General features: G+C 48.3%; 1 protein-coding gene across 4 annotated transcripts in view; it reads left to right on the top strand.

The window, feature by feature from the left end:
- Positions 1–868: 868 nt before the first annotated feature.
- Positions 869–25,397, top strand: part of D2HGDH (D-2-hydroxyglutarate dehydrogenase) — a 39,272-nt gene continuing 14,743 nt past the window's right edge. The window contains exons 1-7 of one of the 4 annotated variants that reach the window (XM_077153369.1): positions 869–945; positions 5,587–5,972; positions 17,610–17,667; positions 18,680–18,819; positions 19,478–19,671; positions 21,230–21,398; positions 25,180–25,323. In XM_077153369.1, coding sequence (XP_077009484.1) covers positions 5,597–5,972; positions 17,610–17,667; positions 18,680–18,819; positions 19,478–19,671; positions 21,230–21,398; positions 25,180–25,323 — 1,081 coding nt within the window. In that variant the 5' untranslated portion in view covers positions 869–945; positions 5,587–5,596. Of the gene's footprint in view, positions 950–2,056; positions 3,554–5,586; positions 5,973–17,609; positions 17,668–18,679; positions 18,820–19,038; positions 19,108–19,477; positions 19,672–21,229; positions 21,399–25,179; positions 25,324–25,397 lie in introns of those variants that run through there. The other 3 variants (XM_077153370.1, XM_077153371.1, XM_077153372.1) reach the window with 3 other exon arrangements.

Raw genomic sequence — 25,397 nt, 5'->3', positions numbered from 1 at the left:
ATTCCGGGAGCACAGATTCAGGCAGCAACCCACATCACTGTCTGGTCTTGTTATCTCTAGGCAAAGGTTTCTAAAGGACAAGAAGATCAGATACGTTGTTTATGATTGGTGGACACCAACTGCTCCTCAGGTCACCAGTTCACTGCCTTCTGTATCCTGTGTTTTATTATGGTCGGATGGCCGTAGGCATCTGGGGAGCATTGTTGCTCGAGGTTTTGCATGCTATGGCAGTTTTTTGTGTGTGTGTGTGACCTCTGGCTGCGACCTGCCTATCGGTCACCTCCAGAATGACCTCCCCACTTCATTTAAATCTCTTAAGCATAGAAATTCTGTTTTCTTGAACACCGGCCAAAGAGAAGTGCCCAGCGTCACAGAGCAGGTGCAGAGGGGGCCACAGCCCGTGGATGGGAGCGCTCCCCGGCCAGAATCACACACCTGGGGGCACCCTCGGCTGCTACGCCCGCGCGGGGCTTGTGGAGGCTCTGCACATCCCCGCCTCGGGCCCGCCCTTTGCGGGGAGCCCTGCTTTGAGTTCCAGCCCTGGCCTTTGTTAAGAGAGCGGGTCGGCCTACCGGGCCGCTTTCCCGATCGGACCCCCAACTGGTCGCTCTCACCACCTGCTCGGTGTCCCCCAGGCCGGCCACAAGGGAGGCCCTGGACTCGGGACCCAAACGTAGGCCGTGGTGGGTCCGGCCTCGGGCAGGGTCTCGCGTGTTGGGGACAGAAGGCCTGGCGCGTCGGGAGGCTCAGGCGGACCGGGGGCGGCATCTAGGCCGGCGTTGGGCCGGGTCGGGATCGGTGCCGCAGGGCCGGGGGCGGGGCCGGGGCCAGGGGCGTGCCGGGCGGGGCCCCAGCGCGCAGACTCGGCTCCGCGCGCCCTGCCCACTCTGATCCGGGAGGCGTGAGGCGTGCGACAGACGCTGTGCCCGGGAGGAGGGCGCGGACGTGAGTGCGTGCGCGCGGCCGGCGCGGGGCGAGGGTGAGGGGCCCCAGGCTGCGGTTCCCGCCCGATGCGCGGGACAAAGCGCCCCTCCGCGGGGGAAGGCGCGCAGGCTCCGCCTGGTCCGCTGGGGCGGTGTCCGGTTCGCGCCGGCGCAGGGCTGCTCGGGGACGAGCCTGGGGCGCGCTATAAGCCGCACGGGGACGAGCCTGGGGCGCGCTATGAGCCGCACGGGGACGAGCCTGGGGCGCGCTATGAGCCGCGCGGGAACGAGCCTGGGGCGCGCTATGGCCGCGCGGGGACCAGCCTGGGGGCGTCCACCTTAAGCGAGAGACCACCAATAAGACCGGCGGTCACTGCGCCGAGTCCCCACCCCCACCTGACAAGGCAGGTGCTGCATTGGTCCTTTGTACCGACAGGCGTAGAGGCGTGGTCATCTGTCCGGAGTTACAAGGCCGGGTGGCGCGGCTTGAATGCATAGCCCTCTCCCGGAGCACTTTGCTGCCAGGCCCCAGGTGCAGTCGGGGTTATCAGAGCCCTAGGGGAGGCTAAAGCGTCCACATTCCAGGGATTCACCTACCCGCTAGGGTAGCACTGAGGGTTACTTCCTATCCTAGACGCCAAACTCTGCCTCTATCAGGGAGTGGTCGGGAAAGTTTCCCTAAACAACCCCCACCACCCCCACCCTGCCACCCCCTTTTTTTCCCCTATTCTTTTTTTAAATTTATTTTTTATTTATGATACATAACCACATACAAATACAAACATTTTTATCATATGATCATTCCGTTCTTGCTATTTAATCAATAATTCACACTATCATCACACAGTTGTATATTCATTATGATTTCTTAGAACATCTGCATCAATTCAGAAAAAACAATAAAAAGAAAACAGAAAAAAATTAATACATACCATAGCCCTTACCCCTCCTCTTCACCTATCACCAGCATTTCAATCTACTAAATTTATTTTAACATTTGTTCCCCCTTTTAATCCATATGTTTTAAATAAATTTTTATTTTTTTAATCCATATGTTTTTACTTTTAATCCATATGTTTTAAATAAATATTTATTTATTTTTAATCCATATGTTTTACTTGTCCGTCAATAAGGTAGACAAAAGGAGCATCAAACACAAGGCTCTCACAACCACACAGTCATACTGCGACAGCCGTATGGTCAAGGAACATGACCACCAGCTCCACATTTTCAGGCAGTTCCCTCCAGCCTCTCCATTACACCTTAACTAAACAAGTGATATCTATTTAATGCGTAAGAATAACCTCCAGGATAACCTGTCAACTGTGTTTGGAATATCTCAGCCACTGACACTTTATTTTGTCTCATTTCGCTCTTTCCCCTTTTGGTGGAGAAGAATTTCTCAATCCCTTGATGCTGAGTTCCAGCTCATTCTGGGATTTCTGTCCCACCTTGCCAGGAAGGTCCACATCCCTGGGAGTCATGTCCCATGTAGAGAGGGGGAGGGCTGTGAGTTTGCTTGCTGTGTCGCTGAGAGAGAGACAGAGACAGAGACAGACAGAGACCTATGTCCGCCACCCCATTTTAAAGCCTTAGCTTTACAGAAAAATTAACCAGCTAGGTCAGGGAGTTCCGGCATATCCCTCTGCCCCATCCAGTTACTCCTCTTAAGGTCTTGCATTGTTGTGATACATTGTTGTAATTAAAGAACCAATTTTGAAGCATTCTCATTAACTAAAGTCCAAAGTTTTGTTAGGTTCAGTTCTATGGGGGTTGGCAAATGCATAATGTCACCTGCCCACAGTTAAGGTATCATACTGGCTGCCCTAAAAATGCTCAGTGTTCCACCTATTCATCCCTCTTTCTCCACCAGAACCAGGGGGTAATCACTGGTCTTTTTCAGTGTCTATAGTTTTGCCTTCTCCAGGTCATCTACATTACATCTACATTACAACTAAGATGTAGTTGTAATCTTACAGTATGTAGGCTTTTCCAACGGGCTTTTTTCACTTAGTGATACACTGTAAGATTCCTCCATGTTTTTTAGTGCTTGGTAGCTTATTATTATTTTTTGCTGAATGATAGTCCATTGTCTGGCTATGCCAGGGTTTGTTTATCCATTCATCTATGGAAGGACATTTGGCTGCTTCGAGGTTTTGGCATTTATAAATAAAGCTGCTTTAAACATTTGTGTGCAGTCGTTGTGTGAACATAAGCTTTTTGCCTCCTTTGGGTAAATATCTAGAAGTGTGATTGCTGAATCATATGGTAAGACTGTTTTAGCTTTATACGAAACTGCCAAACCATCTTCCCAAGTAGCTGCACCATTTTGCACTCCTGCCAGCCATGAGTGAGCTTTCCTGTCGCTCGACATCCTACCCAGTATTTGGTGTTGTAAGTGTATGGAATTTTAGCCATTCCTATAGGTATGTAGTAGTATCTCATTATTGTTTCAATTTGTAATTCTTTGATGAAATGAGGTTGAGCGTCTTTTCATATGTTCTTTTGCCATCTATACATCTTCTTTGATGAGGTGTCTGTTCAGATCCTTTGCCCATTTTTAAATTAGGTTGTTTTCTCATTGAGTTTTAAGAGGTCATTGTACATTTTGGATACAAGTCCTTTGTCAGGTATGTATTTTGCAAATATTTTCTCCCCCTCTGTGGCTTGTCTTTTCATTCTCTTAACAGTATTTATTTCATAGAGCAGGAGAAAATTTTAAATTTTAATGAAACCCAACCATGCTTTCATGGATCATACTTTTAGAGTTTTGTCTGAAAAATTGTTGCCAACCTTAGGGTCACCTAGATTTTCGCCAATGTTGTCTTCTAGAAGTTTTATAGTTTTGAGTTTTACATTTGGTTTTGTGATCCATTTTGAGTTAATGTTTATGAAAGATAAGGACTAGTGTTTAGATTCGCTTTTCTGCATGTGAGTGTCCAATTTTCAAGCACCGTTTGTTGGAAAGACTCTCTTTTCTCCATTGAATTGCCTCTGCTCCTTTATCAAAGATCAGTTGACTATATTTGTGTGGATTTATTTCAAGGCTGTGTATTCTGTTCTGTTGATCTATTTGTCTAATCTTTCACCAATTCCATATCATCGTGATCACAGTAGATTTATACTGTCTTTAAGTCAAGCAGTATTAACCCTCTGACTGCCCTTCTCTAGTATTGTGTTGGCTAATCTGGGTCTTGCCTTTCCATATAAAGTTTAGAATCAGTTTGCCAATATTCACAAAGTAATTTGTTGAGATTTGGATTGGGATTGCATTGAATGTATAGATCATGTTGCGAAGAATTGACATCTTAACAATACTGAGTGTTCCTATCCACCATCATGGAATATTTCTCAATTTATTTAGATCTTCATTGATCTGTTTCATTAGAGTTTTGTAGTTTTCCTCATATAGATCTTGTATGCATTTTGTTAGATTTGTACCTATTTAATTTTTGTATTGGTCTAATGCAAATGGTTTTGTATTTTAGTGTCAGATTCCAATTGTTCATTGCTGCTATACAGGAAAGCAATTGACTTTTCCTTTTTTTTTTTTTTTGGCATGGGCAGTCTCCAGGAATAGAACCCGGGTCTCCAGCATGGCAGGCAAGAATTCTGCCACTGAGCCACTGTTGCACCACCCAGCAATTGACTTTTATATATTAATCTTGTGTCCTGCAACGTTGCTATAATTGTTTATTAGTTCCAGGAGGCTTTTTGACTGATTTTTTTTTTCTACATAGTCAAGTCATCTGTGAACAAAGTTCTTTCCCAATCTGTATACCTTTTATTTCCCTTTACTGTCTAATTATATTAGCGAGGATTTCCAGTATGATGTTTCAGTGGTGATGAGGGCATCCTTTTCTTGTTCCTTATCTTAATGGTAAAGCATCTACTTTCTTACCATTAAGTACGATGTTGGCTGTCAAGTTTTTTGTAGATGTTCTTTAATGAGTTGAGGAAGCATGTCTTCTTCATTCATGATGTGGGTATTGGACTTTGTGAAATGCTGTTTCTACCTTTGTTGGTATCATTATATGATTTCTCTTCTTTAGCCTGTTGATGCGGTAGATTGTATTAATTGATTTCAAATGTTGAAGCAGCCTTGCACACCTGAGATAAATCACATTTGGTCATGGTGTGGAATTTGTTTTATGCATTGTTGGAATTGATCTGCTAAAATTTTGTTCAGGATTTTTACATCTCTGTTCATGAGAGATATTAGTCTGTAATTTTCCTTCCTAGTTATGTCTTTGTCTGGTTTTGGTATTAGGCTAATGTTGGCCTCATAGGATAAATTAAGAACTGTCCTTCCCTTGCCTTCTAGCTCCTTAAATTCCTGTTTTCTTCTGCAGGATGACAAGCTGAAGGGCAGCTATGGCTTTTGCAAATGTTGTTAAAATATAGCAACAGGAGAGGATGAACTAAGGACAAATGTACAGTTCAGGGAGGGAGGACTCACAGCATGAGTTCTTCAGGGTTATCACCTGATCAGGCACCAGAGCCGGCCCCTCCCAGTCGCAGCCACGCTCTGGGGTCCACAGCTGGAGGCCTCTTGTCTGCTGGTCGCAGCTGTGTGCAGCACTGGTCGGCCCTTTTCCCTACCATCGGGGTGCTCTCCTTTGACTGGTATTCCAGAGCTCCACTTTCTATCGCTTATTTATAGGGCAGGAGCAATGGTGCCCTACCTGGTGCGGAGGTGGCCTGCCTGGTGCTTTGGAACCTCGCCTGGATGGTGGCGGAAGGGCCCTTGCGAAGCCCTGGTGTGGCCGGCAGGCGCTCTGGGATCCGAGGAGCAGAGGAGACCGGCCAGCGCACCCCGGGCCTGGGGTGTGGGGGTGGCCGCGGGCCCCGCCTGCAGAGCCCACTCCTCCTCCGCCGGAGCCCATCGGGTCCCACTGACCCAGGAGCGCTACCCGGTGAGGCGGCTGCCTTTCTCCGTGGTGTCCGAGGAGGACCTGGCTGCCTTTGAGCGAATCGTCCCCGGTAGGGTCATCACGGACCCGGAGGAGCTGGAGACGGCGAACGTGGACTGGCTGCGCACGGTGCGCGGTGAGTGGGGCCCGGGCAGGTTTGGGAAGGGGTGCGGGAGGAGACGAGGAAATCCGATGGTCAGCTGCCAGGTCCTAGGTGAGCTCAGAAGAACTGTTGCTCTGGGTGCCTTCTAAGGCCTTTGCACAAAACTGCTTTCTGCTGGTGATTTATTTTTGTGCGTATGTGGGGTGAATGGTTGGGTAATCGAACCGGGTCTCCTGCATGGTAGGCGAGCATTCTACCACTGAATCGCTCTGCTGGTGGTTTTAAAGTGTTTTGAAAAAATAAAAAATCCATAGCGTTTTATGGTGGTGCATGACATCTGCAGATAAAAAATTAAACAGCCACACCCCCCCACCCCAGCCCACCCCCACCCCACTGCTCTCTGTGTGTGTGCATGTGTGTGTATGTTAACTACCACACACTTGTCAGAACCTGTGTTAGTTTCCTGGGGCTGCTGTAACAAATTCCACAAACTGGGTGGCTTAAAATGTCAGGAAGTCAGAAATCCAGGTGGCTGCGCCCCCTCCCCAGGCTCCAGGGGAGGGAGCTCCCTGCCTGTCCAGGCTGGTGGCCCATGGTGCTCCTTGGCCGTGGCCATCGGGCTCCATCTGTCTCCACTTCCCCTTGGCTTCTGTTCGCCGTGCCTTCCCCTCTTCTGTCTCTTAAAAGGATATTTACCTCTGGATTTAGGGACTGCCCAGATAATCCAGCATGATCTCAAGCTCGTTAACTTCATTACATCTTCAAAGACCCTATTTCCAAATGAGGCCACATTCACACATTCGGGGGTTTTGATGAAGACATGTATTTTGGGGGGACCACCATTCAACCCAGTACAGCTCCCGAGGGGAAATGCCACTGTCCCCCCCACACACACACACACCTATCTGTTCATCAGCACCTTCCTTCTCAACTGCACAGACCCAGGAGAACAAGTTTTGATAAAGCACTCTGTGTTCTCTCCTGAAGTGATATTTGTAGATAATATAACCTACCTACTCACACAATTTCAAAAGTGAACATGACAACATGAAAGGAATTCACAGTAAAACATGCTTAAATATGTAATGCCAGGACAGGCTGGGTCTCCAGGCCCCCAGACTGTGGCTAGAAGCCCCACGAAAGGAACAGCAAAAAAGGCAGGTCCACAGAAGTGTACAAATGGGTGACTCAGATACCGGAAGGGGTTTGGCTGTCTGTATTAGTTTCCTAGCTGCTAAAACGAATACCTCGCAATGGGTGGCTTAGCAACAGGAATGTATTGATTCAAGATTTCAGAGGCTAGAAGGTATGTCCCAGCTTCCAGCCATCTTTGGGGTTCTTTGGCTTTTCTGTCACACAGTGATGTGCATGGCAGCATCTTCTCCCTTCTTTTCTGACTTCTGTTGGCCATCAGCTACCAGCTGCTCTCGGTGGCTTCTCTCTCTTGTCCAATCTCCTTTGCTTTTTGGCCATATTGGGTGAGGCCCGCCCTTATCCACAGGGGCTGGGATGGCATGGGTAGTGCAAGGCCAGGAGTGCCCAGGGACTGGGGGTGCATGGCATTCCATGAAGCAGGCAGAGGTAGAATGAGGGGGCCGCTGACTCTCAGCTGGGGAAGGAGGGAAAATGTGGGGACCTGGGGGTATGAAGGACAGTGACAAGGTGGCCTGTTGTCATGGCAGGTGGACAAGCTGTTCAGCATAAGAGTTGTGGGTTCCAGCTGGAATGCTGGGAATGGTGTTTGAGGAGCACGATGCCACAGGTGGAATTCCCTGGACACTAGGACACGGGAAGAGAAGGGGCAGGGTCCTAAGCCCAGGAGGTGGAAAGTGTCATCTAAGCCTGGGGTCAGCAAAATTCACAAAAAGGGCCACAGAGTTAACATATTAGGCTGTGTGCTTCTTGGTCTCTGTGGCAAGCATTCAACTCTGCTGCCATAGCAGGAAAGCAGCCACATTTTCCCTGGCAGAGCTGCTTCTGGCCCCAGTCTCAGAGCTCACCATCTGGGTAGGCTGAGAATGTCCAAACCATCAGTTTCTGGTTTCTCTATGCTTAGGAATTAAGTTCTCAGCTTGTCCCCTTCCTCCTGCCTTTCACTACAAGCTGCAAGGAGAAGCCAGGCTGCACCATCCAGAGTACTTGGAAATCTCAGTTAAATACCTAGGTTTGTCTCTTGCAAGTCCTGCCATCCATCCAACATCAGAGCTCAGTGTCCCAAGTTCATTTCCAGTAACACATTTGTCATTTCCTAAGGCCTCTTGAGAAGGCCTTTAATGTCCATACTTTTACCCATAGTCTCTTCAAAGTAGTCTAGGACTTCTCTGTTAAGTTCTCCCAGCCTCTGCCCATTTCCCAGTTTCAAATCCAATCCCACATTCTTAGGTATTTGCAAAAGCAGCACCCCACTCTCCAGTTTCAAAACTGTCTTAGTTTTACTAGGCTCCTAGCACAAACACCACAGGCTGGGTTTGGCCCTGGGGGTTGGAGGTGGCCAGGGCTCCCACCTGCAGAGTCTGCTCCTCCATTGCCTGGCCCCACCATGTGCCACAGGCCCACGAGCACGACCCTGTGTGGTGGCTCCCTTTTCCCATGGTGTCCTTTGAGCGAGTTGTCCCTTCACATGGTGATGTCTTCTCCATTCTCTTTGGAGTTCCTGCTGACTTCTAACTTCTGGCTCCTCCCTGTGGCCCTTTTTCTGTGTCTGAATTTCTTCTCCTTATAAAGGACTTTGGTAATCTAGATTAAAGCTCACCCTGATTCATTGAGGCCAGACCTTATGTAAACATAGCATCTTCACAAGGTCCACTTTATAGTGGGTTCACACCCACAGGGATGCAGCGAAGACTAAGAGCACACGCTTCAACCGACCAGAGACCGCATTTTTGTAGTGTCCTCCTGCCCTCCACACACACACATGCACACATATACACACGCACAGACACATGTGCATATGTACACACACTGACACACACACAGAGGTGCCAACTTCAGAGGCATGCAGAAGGGTCCTTTGCTTCTGTAAGAGGCGCTTTGCTTGTATCTGTGGTTCTGCTCCTGCGGCATGTCTCCAGTGCAGCAAGTGTTTTCCTTTTGTCATTAGGAAGTGTCTTGCAGAGAGATGCTTGAGACTGTGCACCCACCCTGTGGCTTCTCCAGCTCTCACACGTGTGTTTCAGCATCTCTTGAGGATTCTTGCCTGAATCTGCTCTTACGATGGTTGCCAAATGGTGGTTTTCTAAACCCAGCAGTCTGACTTCTGAGAAGAATGTAGAGAAGAATAGATTGGGTTCACTCCTGCTCCACGAAAGAAGAGACGGTGTGCTGGTTTGAAAGGCAGCATACCCCCTAAGAAAAGCCATGTTTTAATATAAATCCCATTTCATAAAGGTAGAATAATCTCTATTCAATACTGTATGTTTGAAACTATAATGAGATCATGTCCCTGATTGATGTGATTTAGTTAAGAATGGTTGTTAAACTGGATTAGGGGATGACATGTCTCCACCCATTTGAGTGGGTCTTGATTAGTTTCTGAAGTCCTATAAAAGAGGAAACATTTTGGAGAATGAGAGACTCAGAGAGGGCAGAGAATGCTGCCGCACCATGAAGCAGAGAGTCCACCAGCCAGCAACCTTTGGAAATGAAGGAAAACACCTCCTGGGGAGCTTCATGAAACAGGAAGCCAGGAGAGAAAGCTAGCAGATGACGCCGTATTTGCCATGTGCCCTTCCAGCTGAGAGAGAAGCCCTGACTGTGTTTGCCATGTGCCATCTCACTTGAGAGAGAAACCCTGAACTTCATCGGCCTTCTTGAACCAAGGTATCTTTCCCTGGATGCCTTTGATTGGACATTTCTATAGACTTGTTTTAATTGGGACATTTTCTTGGACTTAGAACTGTAAACTAGCAACTCATTAAATTCCCCTTTTTAAAAGCCATTCTGTTTCTGGTATATTGCATTCCAGCAGCTAGCAAACTAGAACAGAGGGGAAGAGGAGAGAATAACCAGGACTGCAGTCCTGGAGTGCGGGTAATCAAACAGGGTCTCCAGGGAGTTTTAGGAGAGGGGGTGGTGGTTGGGAGATTGGATGGGAAGGAGGGTGGGTCTGGCAACCATGATCTCAACTGGGGCAGGCTGCAGCTGAGGGAAGGTGTGATAGAAGGAAATTGACTGCCACTCCACTCCAGCCTGCCCCCAGCTGCTGGCTAGGGAAATCTTCCTGCATGGGTCCTAGTGGACAGAGCCAGTAGGGAGCCCGGAGGTGGACCCAAATGTTCACCACAGGGGAGCAGACTCCCAGGCATGGGGCGCGATCGCCTGGCTGGGTATGGTGTTTGGCAGATGTTCTAGTTTGCTAGCTGCCGGAATGCAATATACCAGAAACAGATTGGCTTTTAAAAAGGGGAATTTAATAGGTTGCTAGTTTACAGTTCTAAGACTGAGAAAATGTCCCAATTAAAGCAAGTCTATAGAAATGTCCAATCAAAGGCATCCAGGGAAAGACAGCTTGGTTCAAGAAGGCCGATGAAGTTCAGGGTCTCTCTTTCAAGTGAGAAGGCACATGGCAAACACAGTCAGGGCTTCTGTCTCAGCTGGGAGGGCACATGGCGAACACGATGTCATCTGCTAGCTTTCTCGCCTGGCTTCTGGTTTCATGAAGCTCCCTGGGAGGTGTTTTTGTTCTTCATTTCCAAAAGTCGCTGGCTGGCAGACTCTGCTTGCGGTGGCTATGTCATTCTGCTCTGCTGTCTCTGAATCTCTTTCATTCTCCAAAATGTTCCCTCTTTTATAGGGATGATTGATGTCCTGGGATCATTGATGTCCCAGGAGAAGAGAAAATTGAAGGGCTGGGAAAGTTTTTTGAAGATTTAATCAGGGAAAACTTCCCAACCTTATAAAAGACATAAATATGCAAATCAGAGAGGCCCAGTGAACTCCAAATAGAATAAATCCATATAGGCCTACTCCAAGACACATACTAATCAAACTATCAGGTACTGAAAAACAACCAAGTCCTGAAAGCTGCACAAGAAAAGCAATCTACTACATACAACAGAAAACACATAAGACTAACTACAGACTTATGAGCTATTCAACAGGCACCAAGGAGGCAAGAAGGCAGTGGTATGATATATTTAAGATCCTGATTCACAAAGCCGTTCAGGCAAGAATTCTTTATCCGGCCAAGTCTTCCTTCAAAATTAAGGGAGAGAGAAAATCTTCAAAGACAAAGATTGAGAGAACTAGTCAACAGAAGACCTGTCCTACAAGGAATAGTAAAGGGAGCCCTGTCAGCTGAAAAAAAAAAGCGAGAGAGGGAGGTCTGGAGGAGGGCACAGAATTGAAAAATATGAGTAACAATAATTTAAAGGATAAAAAGAGAGAAGGAAGAGGATATGTAGATCTGACTAATAAAAACTAAAGGATAAGAAAGAGTCAAGAGCTGCTTTTACAGTAATGATTTTGAATGTTAACAAGCTAAACTCACCAATTAAAAGACACAGGCTGGCAGAATGGATAAAAAAATATCCATTTTAAATCTATTTATCTAGGTATTATTTTATCATCTCTTTATGCTGCTTACAAGAGACACATCTTAGATGCAAGGACACGGATTGAAAGTGAAAGGATGGAAAAGATCGTCTATGCAAGCTGTAACCAAAAGAAAGCAGGAGTAGCTCCATTAATATCAGACAAAAGAGACTTTAAATGTCAGCCCAGTAGTCTGCCCACATCTACTCCCTTATCTACACGCTTTATATGAGTTCTTGTGTTGTTCCATGGCTGTGGTTCTTTGCTGCCATTCTTTCTTTTTTTTAATATTCCTAAATATTTTATTCCTTTGGTTGCAATTGTAAATGAATTTTTTTCTTTATTTTCCCTTCAGATTGTTCATTACTAGTGTATAGAAACACTACAGATTTTGGGGTGTTGACCTTGTATCCTGCCACTTTGCTGTACTCATTAATTAACTCTAGTAGTTTTGCTGTGCATTTTTCGGGGTTTTCGACATATAGTATCGTATCATCTGCAAACAGTGAGAGTTTTACTTCTTCCTTTCCAATTTTGATGCCTTGTATTTCTTTTTCTTGTCTAATTGCTCTGGCTAGAACTTCCAATACAATGTTGAATGACAGTGGTGATAGTGGACATCCTTGTCTTGTTCCTGATCTTAAGGGGAAACTTTTCAGTTTTTCCCCATTGAGGATGATGTTAGCTGTGGGTTTTTCAAATATTCCCTTTATCATTTTGAGAAAGTTCCTTTCTATTCCTATCCTTTGAAGTGTTTTCAACAAGAAATGATGTTGAATTTTGTCAAATGCCTTTTCTGCATCAATCGAGATGATCATGTGGTTTTTCTGCTTTAATTTGTTGATATGGTGTATTACATTAACTGATTTTCTTATGTTGAACCATCCTTGCATACCTGCGATGAATCCTACTTGGTCATGGTGCTTAATTCTTTTAATGTGCTGCTGGATTTGATTGGTTAGAATTTTGTTGAGGATTTTTGCATCTATATTCTTTAGAGAGATTGGTCTGTAGTTTTCTTTTCTTGTAATATCTTTGTCTGGCTTTGGTATGAGGGTGATGTTGGCTTCATAGAATGAATTAGGTAGCCTTCCCTCCTCTTCAGTTTTTTTAAAGAGTTTGAGCGGGATTGGTACTAATTCTTTCTGGAATGTTTGGTAGAATTCACATGTGAAGCCATCTGATCCTGGACTTTTCTTTTTGGGAAGCTTCTTAATGACTGATTCAGTTTCTTTACTTGTGATTGGTTTGTTGAGGTCATCTATTTCTTCTTGAGTCAAAGTTGGTTGTTCATGCCTTTCTAGAAAGTTGTCCATTTCATCTACATTGTTGTATTTATTAGCATAAAGTTGTTCATAGTATCCTGTTATTACCTCCTTTATTTCTGTGGGGTCAGTGGTTATGTCTCCTCTTCCATTTCTGATCTTATTTATTTGCATCCTCTCTCTTCTTCTTTTTGTCAGTCTTGCTAAGGGTCCCTCAATCTTATTGATTTTCTCATAGAACCAGCTTCTGGTTTTATTGATTTTCTCAATTGTTTTCATGTTCTCAATTTCATTTATTTCTGCTCTAATCTTTGTTATTTCTTTCCTTTTGCTTGCTTTGGGGTTAGTTTGCTGTTCTTTCTCTAGTTCTTCCAAGTGGACAGTTAATTCCTCAAATTTTGCCCTTTCTTCTTTTTTGATATAGGCATTTAGGACAATAAATTTCCCTCTTAGCACTGCCTTTGCTGCAGCCCATAAGTTTTGATATGTTGTGTTTTCATTTTCATTTGCCTCGAGGTATTTACTGATTTCTCTTGTAATTTTTTCCTTGACCCACTGGTTGTTTAAGAGTGTGTTGTTGAGCCTCCACATATTTGTGAATTTTCTGGTGCTCTGCCTATTATTGATTTCCAACTTCATTCCTTTATGATCTGAGAAAGTGTTTTGTGTGATTTCAATCTTTTTAAATTTGTTGAGACTTGCTTTGTGACCCAGCATATGGTCTATCCTTGAGAATGATCCATGAGCACTTGAGAAAAAGGTATATCCTGCTGTCGTGGGTTATAATGTTCTATAAATGTCTGTTAAGTCTAGCTCATTTATTGTATTATTCAAAAACTCTGTTTCTTTATTGATCCTCTGTCTAGATATTCTGTCCATTGAGGAGAGTGGGGAATTGAAGTCTCCAACTATTATGATAGATGTGTCTATTTCTCTTTTCAGTGTTTTCAGTGTTTGCCGCATGTATTTTGGAGCATTCTGGTTCGGTGCATAAATATTTATGATTGTTATGTCTTTGTGATGAATTGTTCCTTTTATTAGTACATAGTGTCCTTCTTTGTCTCTTTTAACTGTTTTACATTTGAAGTCTAATTTGTTGGATATTAGTATAGCTACTCCTGCTCTTTTTTTTTGATTATTATTTGCATGAAATATCTTTTCCCAACCTTTCACTTTCAACCTATGTTTATCCTTGGGTCTAAGATGTGTTTCCTGTAGACAGCATATAGATGGGTCCTGTTTTTAATCCATTCTCGTACTCTATATCTCTTGATTGGGGAGTTTAATCCATGAATATTTAGTGTTATTACTGTATGGGCAGTACTTTCTTCTGCAATTTTGCCTTTTGGATTTTATATGTCGTATCTAATTTTTTTTCTTTTTACCTTTACTGATAGTCATTTCTACACTCTTCTCCACACTTCTCTCTCCTGTCTTTTCTTATCTATCTCTAGTGCTCCCTTTAGTATTTCTTGCAGAGCCGGTCTCTTGGTCACAAATTCTCTCAGTGATTTTTTGCTTGAAAATGTTTTAATTTCCCCCCTCATTTTTGAAGGACAATTTTGCTGGATATAGAATTCTTGGTAGGCAGTATTTCTCTTTTAGTAATTTAAATATATCATCCCACTGTCTTCTCACCTCCGTGGTCTGCTGAGAAATCTACGCATAGTCTTATTGGGCTCCCCTTGTATGTTTCTCAGGTTTGCCAATCAAGAGTATAAGTTGGTATGTTGCTTTGTGTACCTTCAGATCCTATGTGCCCCTTCCTTTCCTTCAGGACCCAGACCCTTTCAAGTATTATGTGCTATCCAATCCAAAAAACCTTTGTTTCTTTTTTTCTTTTTTCGTCAGCCCTGACCCCTCAGTGCCAGGGCAAAAATCAGCAACCTACGCTTTGACCAGGTTCAGCTGAGCTGGGGTCCTATTTTTAGTAGTCAGAATTTGTGAGTTGATTCCACAATTGACGCTTAGTTGTGCTCAGCCTCTGCTGCTGGTAAAGTCCATTTTCTTTTCCCACTGGGAAGCAGCCTGTCGGGGAGGGGTGCCAGCTGCCACAGCTTGGGGCAGTCACGGTTCTGGGGGTGCTCGCAGCTGGTCCAGCTGGTCCCGACTGGGGCACACTGTCCGGTCACTGACGTGGCCCCAGCATTTGTTCTGTACTGTTCCTGGCTATTTACTAGCTGCTCTGGAGGACGAACTAAATCCCACACCTCACTAAGCCGCCATCTTGGCACTCCCTCCTGGATGCTATTTCTTGATCCTAGCACCAAGGTTTGGCCAGTGGGAGCCCTCGAAGCAGGGGCATAGCTGTCCTGACCCCACAGTGCCTCCCCAAGACTCGGGTTTCTTTCTGACATGTTGCTTTCTTTGTAAAGCTCTTTAAGTGGGGGGCAGGAGTCTGGCGGTGAGATGGGAGGATGCTCTGCCAGTCTTGGTGTCCACCTTACCTGTGGACCCTGACATCCTTTCTCACCTGCCTTCTGCACATAGACGTTCTTGCCATTGATGATGGCATCTGTTGGTGTCACACACTGTGTTTCTGGCTTCCCAAGGATGTGTTAGGAACCATCACCCCTTGGAAAGAGCTAAGCTTTCCCACCTCCAACATGCCTTGGCATCCTTGGCCTCCACCCACTCAATGCCACCCCCTCAGTTGTGACAGCCCGACCACCCTCCTAGCCCTGTGCACATGTGGTCTGCACGGACCCTCCTGTCGGCTGAAATCTGATGAACTTGCTGCCTGGGGCCCCCCACCCCTCTGTAGTCCTTATCCCACACCCCAGGTGTGCGTCCACCATGTGTCCCTGCCGTGTGTGCTCTTTGGCAGCAGGCATTGGCACTCTGTGACTGTGCCCTTTGGGTTTCACCTCAGGGCTTTCGAGCCTCATGTCTTATAGTTCGTGTTTCCCACTCGGCCATATTGGTCCATGTGAACCCCACTCTGCAGGATCCATCTACGACGCTTGCTTTGTCCTGCCATATTCCTGTTACTGGCATTTGGTAATTTCAGCCCTTTGCTTTTAAGAACTGTGACAAGTGGGGCTGCCCTTGCACAAGGGAACTCTGGGTGCTGGGGGAGTGGGGTTTGCGGCACACTCGAATTCCCAACTCCTGCCGGCTGACCCTGACGTGTGCCCCTTTTGCCCCCCAGCAGCTCAGGAGCTCATTTCCCATACTCTGCTCTTACATTTCCATGTGGTGATGCAGCACGTCTCACCAATAATGATGCAAGTGCTTTTTTCTTTAATTGGAATATTTTTAAATTAATTAATTTTTTATTGATAAATGTTATATATTCACATACCATGTGTTCTAGTTTGCTTGTTGCTGGAATGCAATACACCAGAAACGGAACGGCTTTTAAAAAGAGGAATTTAGTAAGTTACAAGTTTACACTTTTAAGGCCATGAAAATATCCCAATTAAAGCCAGTCTATAAAAATGTCCAAATTAAGGCACCAGCAAGAGTTTACCATCACTGAAGAAATGCTGATCAATTTCAGGGTTTATCTCTCAACTGGAAAACACATGGTGAATATGGTGACATCTGCTAGCTTTCTCTCCAGCTTCTTGTTTCATGAAGCTCCCCCAAGGATGTATTCCTTTATTTACAAAGGTCTCTGGTTGCATGGCCTCTCTTGGTTCTTGTAACTATGCTCTGTTGCTCTCTGCCTCTCTCCAAATACTCTCTCTTTTAAAGGATTCCAGTAAATTAGTCGAGATCCACCTGGAATGGGTGGAGTCACATCTCCATCTAATGAAAGGTTAATACCCACAATTGAGTGAGTCACATCTCCATAGATAATCTAATTGAGTTTCCAACCTACAATGCTGAATAGGGATTAAAGACACGGTTGCTCCTACAAGATTGGATCAAGATTAAACCAAGACTTTTCTAAGGTGCATAATCCTTTCAAACCAGCACACCATGTAACCATCCAAAGTATGCAATCAGTGGGTCACAATTTCATATAGCTGTGTATTTATCATCACAATTGCCTTTGTGTGTGAAAAATAACATATATACAAAAAAGCAATACATTTCAAAGCGCATCACAACAATTAGTTGTAGAACAGATTCCGAGTTTGGTATGGGTTAGATTCCACAATTTTAAGTTTTTGCTTCCAGCTGCTCTGAGATACTGGTGACTAAAAGAAATATCAAGTTAATGATTCAGCAGTCATACTGATGCATTAAACCCTATGTTCTCTGTATAACTCCACCATCGCCTTTGGTCTTTCTCCCACTGTTTAGAGGTATTTGGGCTCTGCCCATTCTAACTTTTTCATGTTGGAAGGGGCTGTCAATAATATGGGATAGGGAGATGAAATTATCTGATGTTCTGGAGAGGCTGGCCCCTCTGCATTTTCAGGATTTCTCTGGTCCAGGGACCCATCTGGAGATTGTAGGTTTCTGGGAAGTTACCCTCGTGCATGGTACCTTCGTAGAATCTTATATATTGCCCTAGGTGTTTTTTAGGATTGGCTGGAATGGTCCTGGTTGGGGTTTGGCAAGTTATGATAGGTAGCAAGGTCTAACTGCAGCTTGTGACCTCCAGAGCAGCCTCTCGACTCTTATTTGAACTCTCTCAGCCACTGATACCTTATTTGTTACACTTCTCTTTTCCCTCTTTGGTCAGGATGGAATTGTTGATCCTATGGTACCAGGGCCAGATTCATCCCTGGGAGTCATCTCCCACACTGCCACGGAGACTTTCACCCCCCAATTGAGTCAAGTGCTTTTAAAGAACCACCCCAACTTTCCAGACAGTGCCAGGAGCTCAGACGTGGGCTGGCGGGAGAGCCGTCCCGCCTGTGGGGTCCTCTCCCTGCAGTGTGGCTGGCTGGGTGACCCCGACTCTCTCCTGTGGCAGGCTGTAGCCAGGTGCTGCTGAAGCCCAGGACCACGGAGGAGGTGTCCCACATACTCAGGTAAGGGGGGTGCCCAGCCCTTGGGCTTCTGCCCTCCTGGGCCTTCCCACCACTGAGGGCTGGGGTGGAAAGTTCTGGGGACTTCTGCTGCCTGGGGCCTCCCAGACTGGGGCAGGAGCACCTTGTGCTTAGGGATGTGGCTGTGGGGAGGTCCGGCTCCTCTGGTTTGGAAGTGACTCTGTACTTTTTTTTAGGGAGGAAAATGGATTTTTCTTTAAAAAATCATTTTTTTTCCTGATCATGTTTATTACCAAAAATTGGTAAACACAGAAAACCATGAAGAAAAAAATATAACAGTGACCAATACTTTCACCACCAAAGATAGCCCCATTTGGGTTTATCTGACCCCGATATATTTTCTTCCTGTGTCTGAGTTTTTCAGTATGATCACACTGAGCAACCCATCTTGAAGGCCTTTTCCCCACTGGCCCAGTCCTGCTTTCGGTGCTGAGTGCCCCTTGCTTGTTTGTGGAGCTCGTGGGACTCCTGCCCATGGCTGCTCCCTGTTGACCAGCTCCCAGGGCGGGATGTGGGGGCTGTGGGCGGTCTTAGGGCACTGCAAGCACTGCCTTAGAGCAGCCTTGCTAGGCACCGTCCCATCCTTTGGCTCCCTTCCTGGAGGTCTGCTGACCCCGGAGTGGTGGAGGTGGGGTGGGGGTTTATTTGGCATGTGGACACGCTGCCAGGGCTAGGGTGGTCACTGTCCTCTGGCAGCATCCAGCCAAATCAGGCTGCGGGGCAGGAGGCGAGAATGCAGCTTGGAGGAGAGGGCTGGCCAGGGAGGCTGTGGCTGGCCTCCAGTGCCTGCAGGCCCAGGGAGGGACCCTGGCCTCCCTGTATTTTGAAGGATTTAGGATGGACGCAGACTCCCCCCTAAGAATATCATTGCGCGGGAGGCCAGGGACTGCGTGGCGCGGGCAGGGGCAGGAGTGCTTGGCGGGACTGGGGATTCAGCAGTGGGGCGGGGGGTGGGTGGGGTGTCGGCGAGGACCTGAGCCCCCTCTTATCTCAGGCACTGCCATGACCGGAACGTGGCAGTCACCCCGCAGGGCGGGAACACGGGCATGGTGGGGGGCAGCGTCCCCGTCTTCGACGAGGTTGTCATCTCCACCGCCCTCATGAACCAGGTCATCAGCTTCCACAGCGTGTCTGGTAAGCTGCATGCCTGGCCCGGGGCTGGTGCTGGGGGGCGTTGGGGGTGCTGGGCCGGGAGGAGCCCCGGCTTCTGCACCCAGCTCAATGCCCCGGACTGCACCAGCCACGGGCGGGCAGGGCCTTGAGTGGTCCTCCCGCTGGCCCTGCGTGGGCTGTGCCCCACCCCTTCCATGCCCACCTTTCAGGCAGCCCATCCCCTCCTGAGGTCTGCGAGGTGCTGCAGACGACGGCACCCGGGTTGACTGAGGTTAACTGACCCACCAGTGGACGGTTTCCTCCTGGCAGGTCTCCAGCCTCCACTCTGGCGCTTGGGGGGCTCATTCCTTGCTGGGGGGCCATCCTGGGCAAGGGGTCCTGGCAGCCAAAACCCCTCGGCTGTTGTTCACAGCCCTGGCCACAGGGCTGCCCCAGCTAAGGTCCCTGCTCCGCAGCAGCTTCTGCCTTCCTCCCCCTTCTACAAGTGTGTCCAGCCAAACCCATGTCTCTCTATAGACACCTACATTTGTTCTTAGCATTCCTTTCTTCTTTATCCCTGTCATCATTAAGGGTGCATTTAAGTGCAGATGCTTTTGTCCCGGGAGGGGTGGGAGGACTCCCTTAACCCCATCAGGGCCTGAGATGGGGCTGGGGCCATAACCCTGGCTGCTCTTGGCAGGAATCCTGGTTTGCCAGGCCGGCTGCATCCTCGAGGAGCTGAGCCAGTACCTGGAGCCACGGGGTTTTGCCATGCCCCTGGACCTGGGTGCCAAGGGCAGCTGCCACATCGGGGGCAACGTGGCCACCAACGCGGGCGGCCTGCGACTACTCAGATACGGATCGCTGCGCGGCACTGTCCTGGGGCTGGAAGTGGTGAGGGGCTGAGCCTCCCGGCCCTCCCTCTGCCCTCTCACTTCTTGGGCCCATTCCCCATGTCTCAGGCCCTCCTCCCACCCTCTCACATCTCGGATGCCTCGCCATGTCTCAGGCCCCTCTCCCATGTCTTAGCCCCCTCCCCCTGCCCCCTCACTTCTCGGACCCCTCCCCCATATGTCAAGCCCCTCCCCCTACACCCTCCCCATCTCAGGCATCCCAACTTTTCACTGGACCTTTCCTGGTGGTCTCAGGGGACAGCGGCCAAGGTCTCTGTAGTTAGGCTCCCTCTGTCCCAGGCCAGCACCCTGGGGCAGGTCTCTGGTGAGCCTCAGATGGCCGTATCCTGCTCTCTGGGGTCATCCCAGTCGTAGCCTGACTCACGACTGACAGGGAGTCCTAATATCCACTCACACTGCAGGACCCAGGGTGGGGTCAGCTCTGCATGGCCCCTCACTCCATCCCAAGGGCAGCTCTCAGCCCCAGGTGGCTAGGAGGGCGTGGGGCAGGGGCCGTGTGTTCCCAGCCCCTCACACCCTGGCCCCACACAGGGTTCTGGGCAGGAGCCCCCCACCAGGCCAGGTCCCTGGCGCCCAGCCCTCACCTCACCTGGCTCAGGTTTGCAGGGCCCAGCGCCCAGAAGGCATCCAAGGTGGACGGGTCCCCATAAAGGGGCCTGGGGTACCATTAACTGTTATCCGCCAGCGCTAGCCCCACTCGGGATGTTTTGCCTTCTTCCCAAAGTCGTTTTAATTTTTTTCCTCCCTGAGCTCTTTTCCAGCTCAGCTTCTCTTTGGGTTGCTGGTCTCTGTCAAATCCTACCTCCCCAGCCCCCAAGCACCCCACATCTGTGATCTCATTGTTTTTAAAGGGAGTTGTTTGCTGCTTTGTTTATCTCATGAGGGGCCTCGTGTAAAGCCGCGGTCTTCTTTCTTTCTTTTTTTTAACATTTGTTCCCCCTGTTATTTATTTATTTTTAAGCCATATTTTTTTACTCATCTGTCCATCCTATAGATAAAAGGAGCGTCAGACACAAGTTTTCACAATTACAGTCACCTTGTGAAAGCTATGATTGTATCATTATCCACTCATCTTCAAGAAACATAAAGCCACGGTCTTGATTTCCATTTGCTCAGTCACCGCGTCCCGAGCTCTGTTTGGCCAGCTGCTGTTTATTTTTGTTTTTACTGTTTCTTGTGTTGTGGGCTCCATCAGTAAGCCTTGGACTAACTGCACACAAGCCTGGGACAGCTGACAGAGCAAGAACTGGGGATGCTGTGTGAGGTGTCTGGGCTGGGCCCACTTGGTCGCAGTGCCTCTGTTCCTCCCTCTCAGTCGGGTGGGGATTCCAGGTTCTGTCCTGGGGATGGGGGGCGGGTGGGCGGGGAGGCCCAGGTTCCCCCCTGAGTCTCCCGGGAGCTCAGGCAGCCGCAGAGATTTGGATGTGTTCAGGCTTTGTGGCTGGCTTGGTACCCCAGGGTGCCTGGGAGCCGGGCTGGGCCTGGGGGGGGGCCCAACAGCACCCCAGCAGGCCCCACCTAGTCGCCTCTGCCCCTAGGTGCTGGCGGACGGCACCATCTTGGACCTGCTGAGCTCCCTGAGGAAGGACAACACGGGCTACGACCTGAAGCAGCTCTTCATAGGGTCGGAGGGCACTCTGGGGGTCATCACCGCCGTGTCCATCCTGTGTCCGCCCAAGCCTGAGGCAGTGAGCGTGGCTCTCCTGGGTAGGCTGCCTGGGGGGTGGGGGTCAAAGGGGGGCCTCCCAGCACCGCCCGCTCCCCTCCCCTGGTACCTCTTTCCTGGTGCTGGCCTCCTGGTGCTCCCAACGTAGGTGTCGCCCCGTCAGAGCTTCCCCTATTCTGTAACAAAACCGAGATTTTGGTCGTTTTTCTTCACTCCACTCTGTTCGTTACCTAAGTAGCTTAAAGTGTAAGATAAGATTATGAGAGAAATGACATCATGTGGCCTGAAGGATGCAGCCTGTTCCGGACAGAGCTGCCTCTGCAAGGAGGACCAGGCTCTCCCTAGCCGGCAGCGCCCCTCTCCGCACCCTGCAGCTGGCGCCCACCCGTTCCGCTTCCTCTTCCCTCCCCAGCTCCTGTTTAATTTCCCTACCTCTCTTTGCAGCAGACTTTAAAAAAGAAGTTGATATCCAGTGTCTTTAATTCTTTTCCTCCAGTGATCTGTTTTCATCTCCTTTCTTGCCTTCACTTGGATTATCATAGCATTTTCTCTACTAGAACTATTCAGTTGATATTGAGTAATAGCCACACACTTCCAGTCCAAGCACACTATACAATCAGTGGCTCACAGTGTCATCGCATAGCTGTGTATTCTTCACCATGATCATTTTTAGAGTATTTGCATCACTCCAAGAAAGAGAGAAAAAGAAAAAAAACTTATCCCATAGCCCTGCCCCTCCTTCTCACTGACCACTAGTATTTCAATCTACTCAATTTATTTTACCCATTATCCCCCCATTACTTATTTATTTTGAATTATATTTAAATTCTTTTATTATTATTTTTTTTAGTTGAGAAATCTTCACACACATACATTCTATACATGGTGTACCATCATTTGTTCACAATATCATCGCATATTTGTGTATTCATCACCATGATCATTTTTAGAACATTTGTATTACTCCAGAAAAGGAGATAAAAAGAAAAAACTCATACGTACCATACACCTTACCCCTCCTTTTCACCACTAGTGTTTCCAACTAAGCAATTTATTTTACCCTTTGTCCTCCCTATTATTTATTTATTTATTTTTTATCCATACTTTTTACTCATCTGTCCATACCCTGAATATGAGGAGCATCAGACACGGGGTTTTCACAATCACACAGTCACACTGTAAAAGTTATGTCATTATACAGTTGTCTTCAAGAATCAAGGCCACTGCAACAGTTTCAGGTACTTCCCTCCAGCCACTCTAATCCACTATAAACTAAAAAGGGATAACTATACAATGCATAAAAATAACCTCCAGGGTAACCTCTCAACTGTGTTTGAAATCTCTCAGCCACTGAGACTTCATTTTGTTTGATTTCTCTCTTTCCCCTTTTGGTCAAGAAGACTTTCTCAATCCCTCGATGTCAGGTCCTGGGTCATCCCTGGGAGCCAGGTTCCATGTTGCCAGGGAGATTTATACCCCTGGATCTGCATTCCTTCTTGCATCAAACCTTCTATTTGGGATTATGTTCCTTCGAAATATGTCCTTGATCATTTTCTGTAATGTAAGTTGGCAGTCAATTAAAGAATAGTATCTTTTATCAGTTCCAGAAACTTCTTAGGCATTACCTCTTCAGATATTGCCCATGTTTTCTTCTCGTTTTGGGACTATGATTAAGCATGTGATAGAACTTTTCAGTTTGCCCTCTATGTCTCTTAACCTCCCTTCCACATTTTCTTATTTTTCACTCTCTGTTTTGCATACTGAACAGTTTCTTCTGATATGTCTTCTAATTCACTAATGATCCCTTCTGCTGTGTTTAATATGCTGCCAAACCCATCCATGAAGGTATTTTTTCCTTGTCCATTGAGTTTTTAATCTTGAATATTAGTTTCATTCGAGAAGTTTTTTCTTTTTTTTTCAAATTGGCAATAGCCCTTTTTGTAGTTTTCTATTCCTCATAGATATTTTCAAGCTTATCATTTGTATCTTTGAACATAGTAAGCATAATTGCTTTATCATCTGACCATTTCATTCTTTTCAATCTACATGGTCTCATTTAATCACAGGGTTGTTTGTGGGGACCGCAGAGGCTGAGGAACAAGTGCCTTCCTCCAGGAAGGCTGTGCACTAGCTCTTGCTGAGCGGCCCTGGGTCCAACTAGTCTGGAAGCTACCAAGTTCCTGGGCTTGCTGTTCTCTCTGCAGCCAGGGAGCGAGGGCCAGGCTGCACACCAGCCTGCAGGCCAGCCCTGGCCATGGCTGACCAGGAGACGGACTCCCCTTCTTTTCTCATGCTCTGGTCGGAAAGGAGGCAGCTCCCTGTGCGGCCTTGAGGGTGGGGCAGATATACAACTCCCTCCTCCCCCTGCCCCGAGCTTGTGTCCTGTGGGCCCTGAGCCTGTGTGTTTGGGCTGGGCATGTCCATCCGGGCCTGGGGCCAGTCCTGCCTCTGGGTGGCTGAACTTCCCCAAATCGGGCTTGGCCTTCCCCACTCTCTTGATATTTTCTTGCCCAACATTTCTGTTGTTTTCAGTGGGATCTTGGGCCAATAGCCCAGCCCATCATGCCTGGCTGGCACTCTTCTCCCCTCTCTCTTGAACTTTGGCCTCTATTTCTCCATCCAACTGCTCTTGTCACCTCTCTGCTGCTCTTGCTGTCCAGCCGCTGGCCCCACCTGGGTCTCTCTGCTGCTCTTCCTCCCTCTTGGCTCCCTGCAGCCTCCTTTGCAGCTTCACCTCTCGCCCAGCTCAGGCCTGGCCTCTCCTTTCCAGATTCGCCTCCCACTGGCATTATCCAAGCTGGTGGCTCACAGTCCATCTGTATTCTATGTTTTCTGCCCGAACTCACCCCTGAGTCCACACTCGCTTGGCCTCCCACGGAGCTGGTGGAAGGGTTCTCACCCCAAACCTGCAGTAACATGCAAGCTACTGGAGTCCCTCCACCTGCTCCTGCAGTCCCTCCACCTCAGTACACCGCGGCTCCTCCTTCAGTTACTTGGGGCCCTGTGTGGCTGGCTTCCCTACATGTGGCCAGGCCCCTCTCCTGTCTGCATGCCACACTTACCATCCCAGCAGGCACCCGGTCCCAGGCTGCAGCCCCCGGGGCCCCATTCAGCCACTGGCTTCCTCCCTCCAGCAGCCAAGCGGCTCTGTAAGGCCCAGGCCAGGTGGGCTCCGTCTCCTGCAGCAAATCTGGGGGCCTGCCGGCCTCTGCCCTCGTCCCAGCTTCCCTCTGGAGCATCCTTCCCCGATGCCCATGGGTGCCTCTCTCTGCCTTCCAGTCGGTTCCGAAAAGCCCCTGAGATAAGGCCAGCCCCTCCCCAGTCATGGGCTCCCTTCCCTCGCAAGCCGTCTACCTGTTTCCTCAGCTATGCTCGGTGTGCCCTCCCCCCAGATTGGATACTGAACTCCGGGGGCTGTGCTGACGCCTTGGTGTCCAGAAAACGCCAAGTGTTTTCATAAGTGGCCGTTAAAACCCCAGCACTGCTGTATTAAAAGAAATACAAGGAATCATCTCAAATGCCAGTGCAGTTTCTGATGCTTCCTCTGTAGACTTTTCAGAGGGTGGCTTTGCACATCCCAAGATTTCTTGGTCTCACCCCCACCTTGCCAAGCACCGTCTGTGGCCCTGTGGTGACGTAGTAGCTGAGTCACTAGCCAGGGCTGGCCCCTGCCCTGAACGGCTCCGCGGCTCCTTTACTCTGTCGCTCGGAGCTGGGCACAGGGGGCGTGGGCAGACGCAGTGGGCGAGGCCGGGGTCTGGCCTGATGCTGCCCCTACCCTCTCATTGTCCTGGCTTGTGGACCCCGTGGGACCTGCCGCAGGCTGTGCGGGCTTTGCTGAAATTCTGCAGACCTTCGGAACCTGCAGGAGGATGCTGGGTGAGACGCTGTCAGCATTCGAGTTCATGGACGCTGAGTGCGTGCAACTGGTCGGCCACCACCTCCACCTTGCCTGCCCGGTCCAAGGTACTGGTGTGGTGCCGCTGCATGGCAGGGAGCCTGCCTCTCCCTTCCATGCCCTCTGATGTGTTGGGTGGGTG

Source organism: Tamandua tetradactyla, chromosome 3 (assembly GCF_023851605.1).
Source record: "Tamandua tetradactyla isolate mTamTet1 chromosome 3, mTamTet1.pri, whole genome shotgun sequence".
NCBI classification, from domain to species: Eukaryota; Metazoa; Chordata; class Mammalia; order Pilosa; family Myrmecophagidae; genus Tamandua; species Tamandua tetradactyla.
Note: the sequence above shows the minus strand (reverse complement) of the source record. Positions and strands in the feature narration are given on the sequence as shown.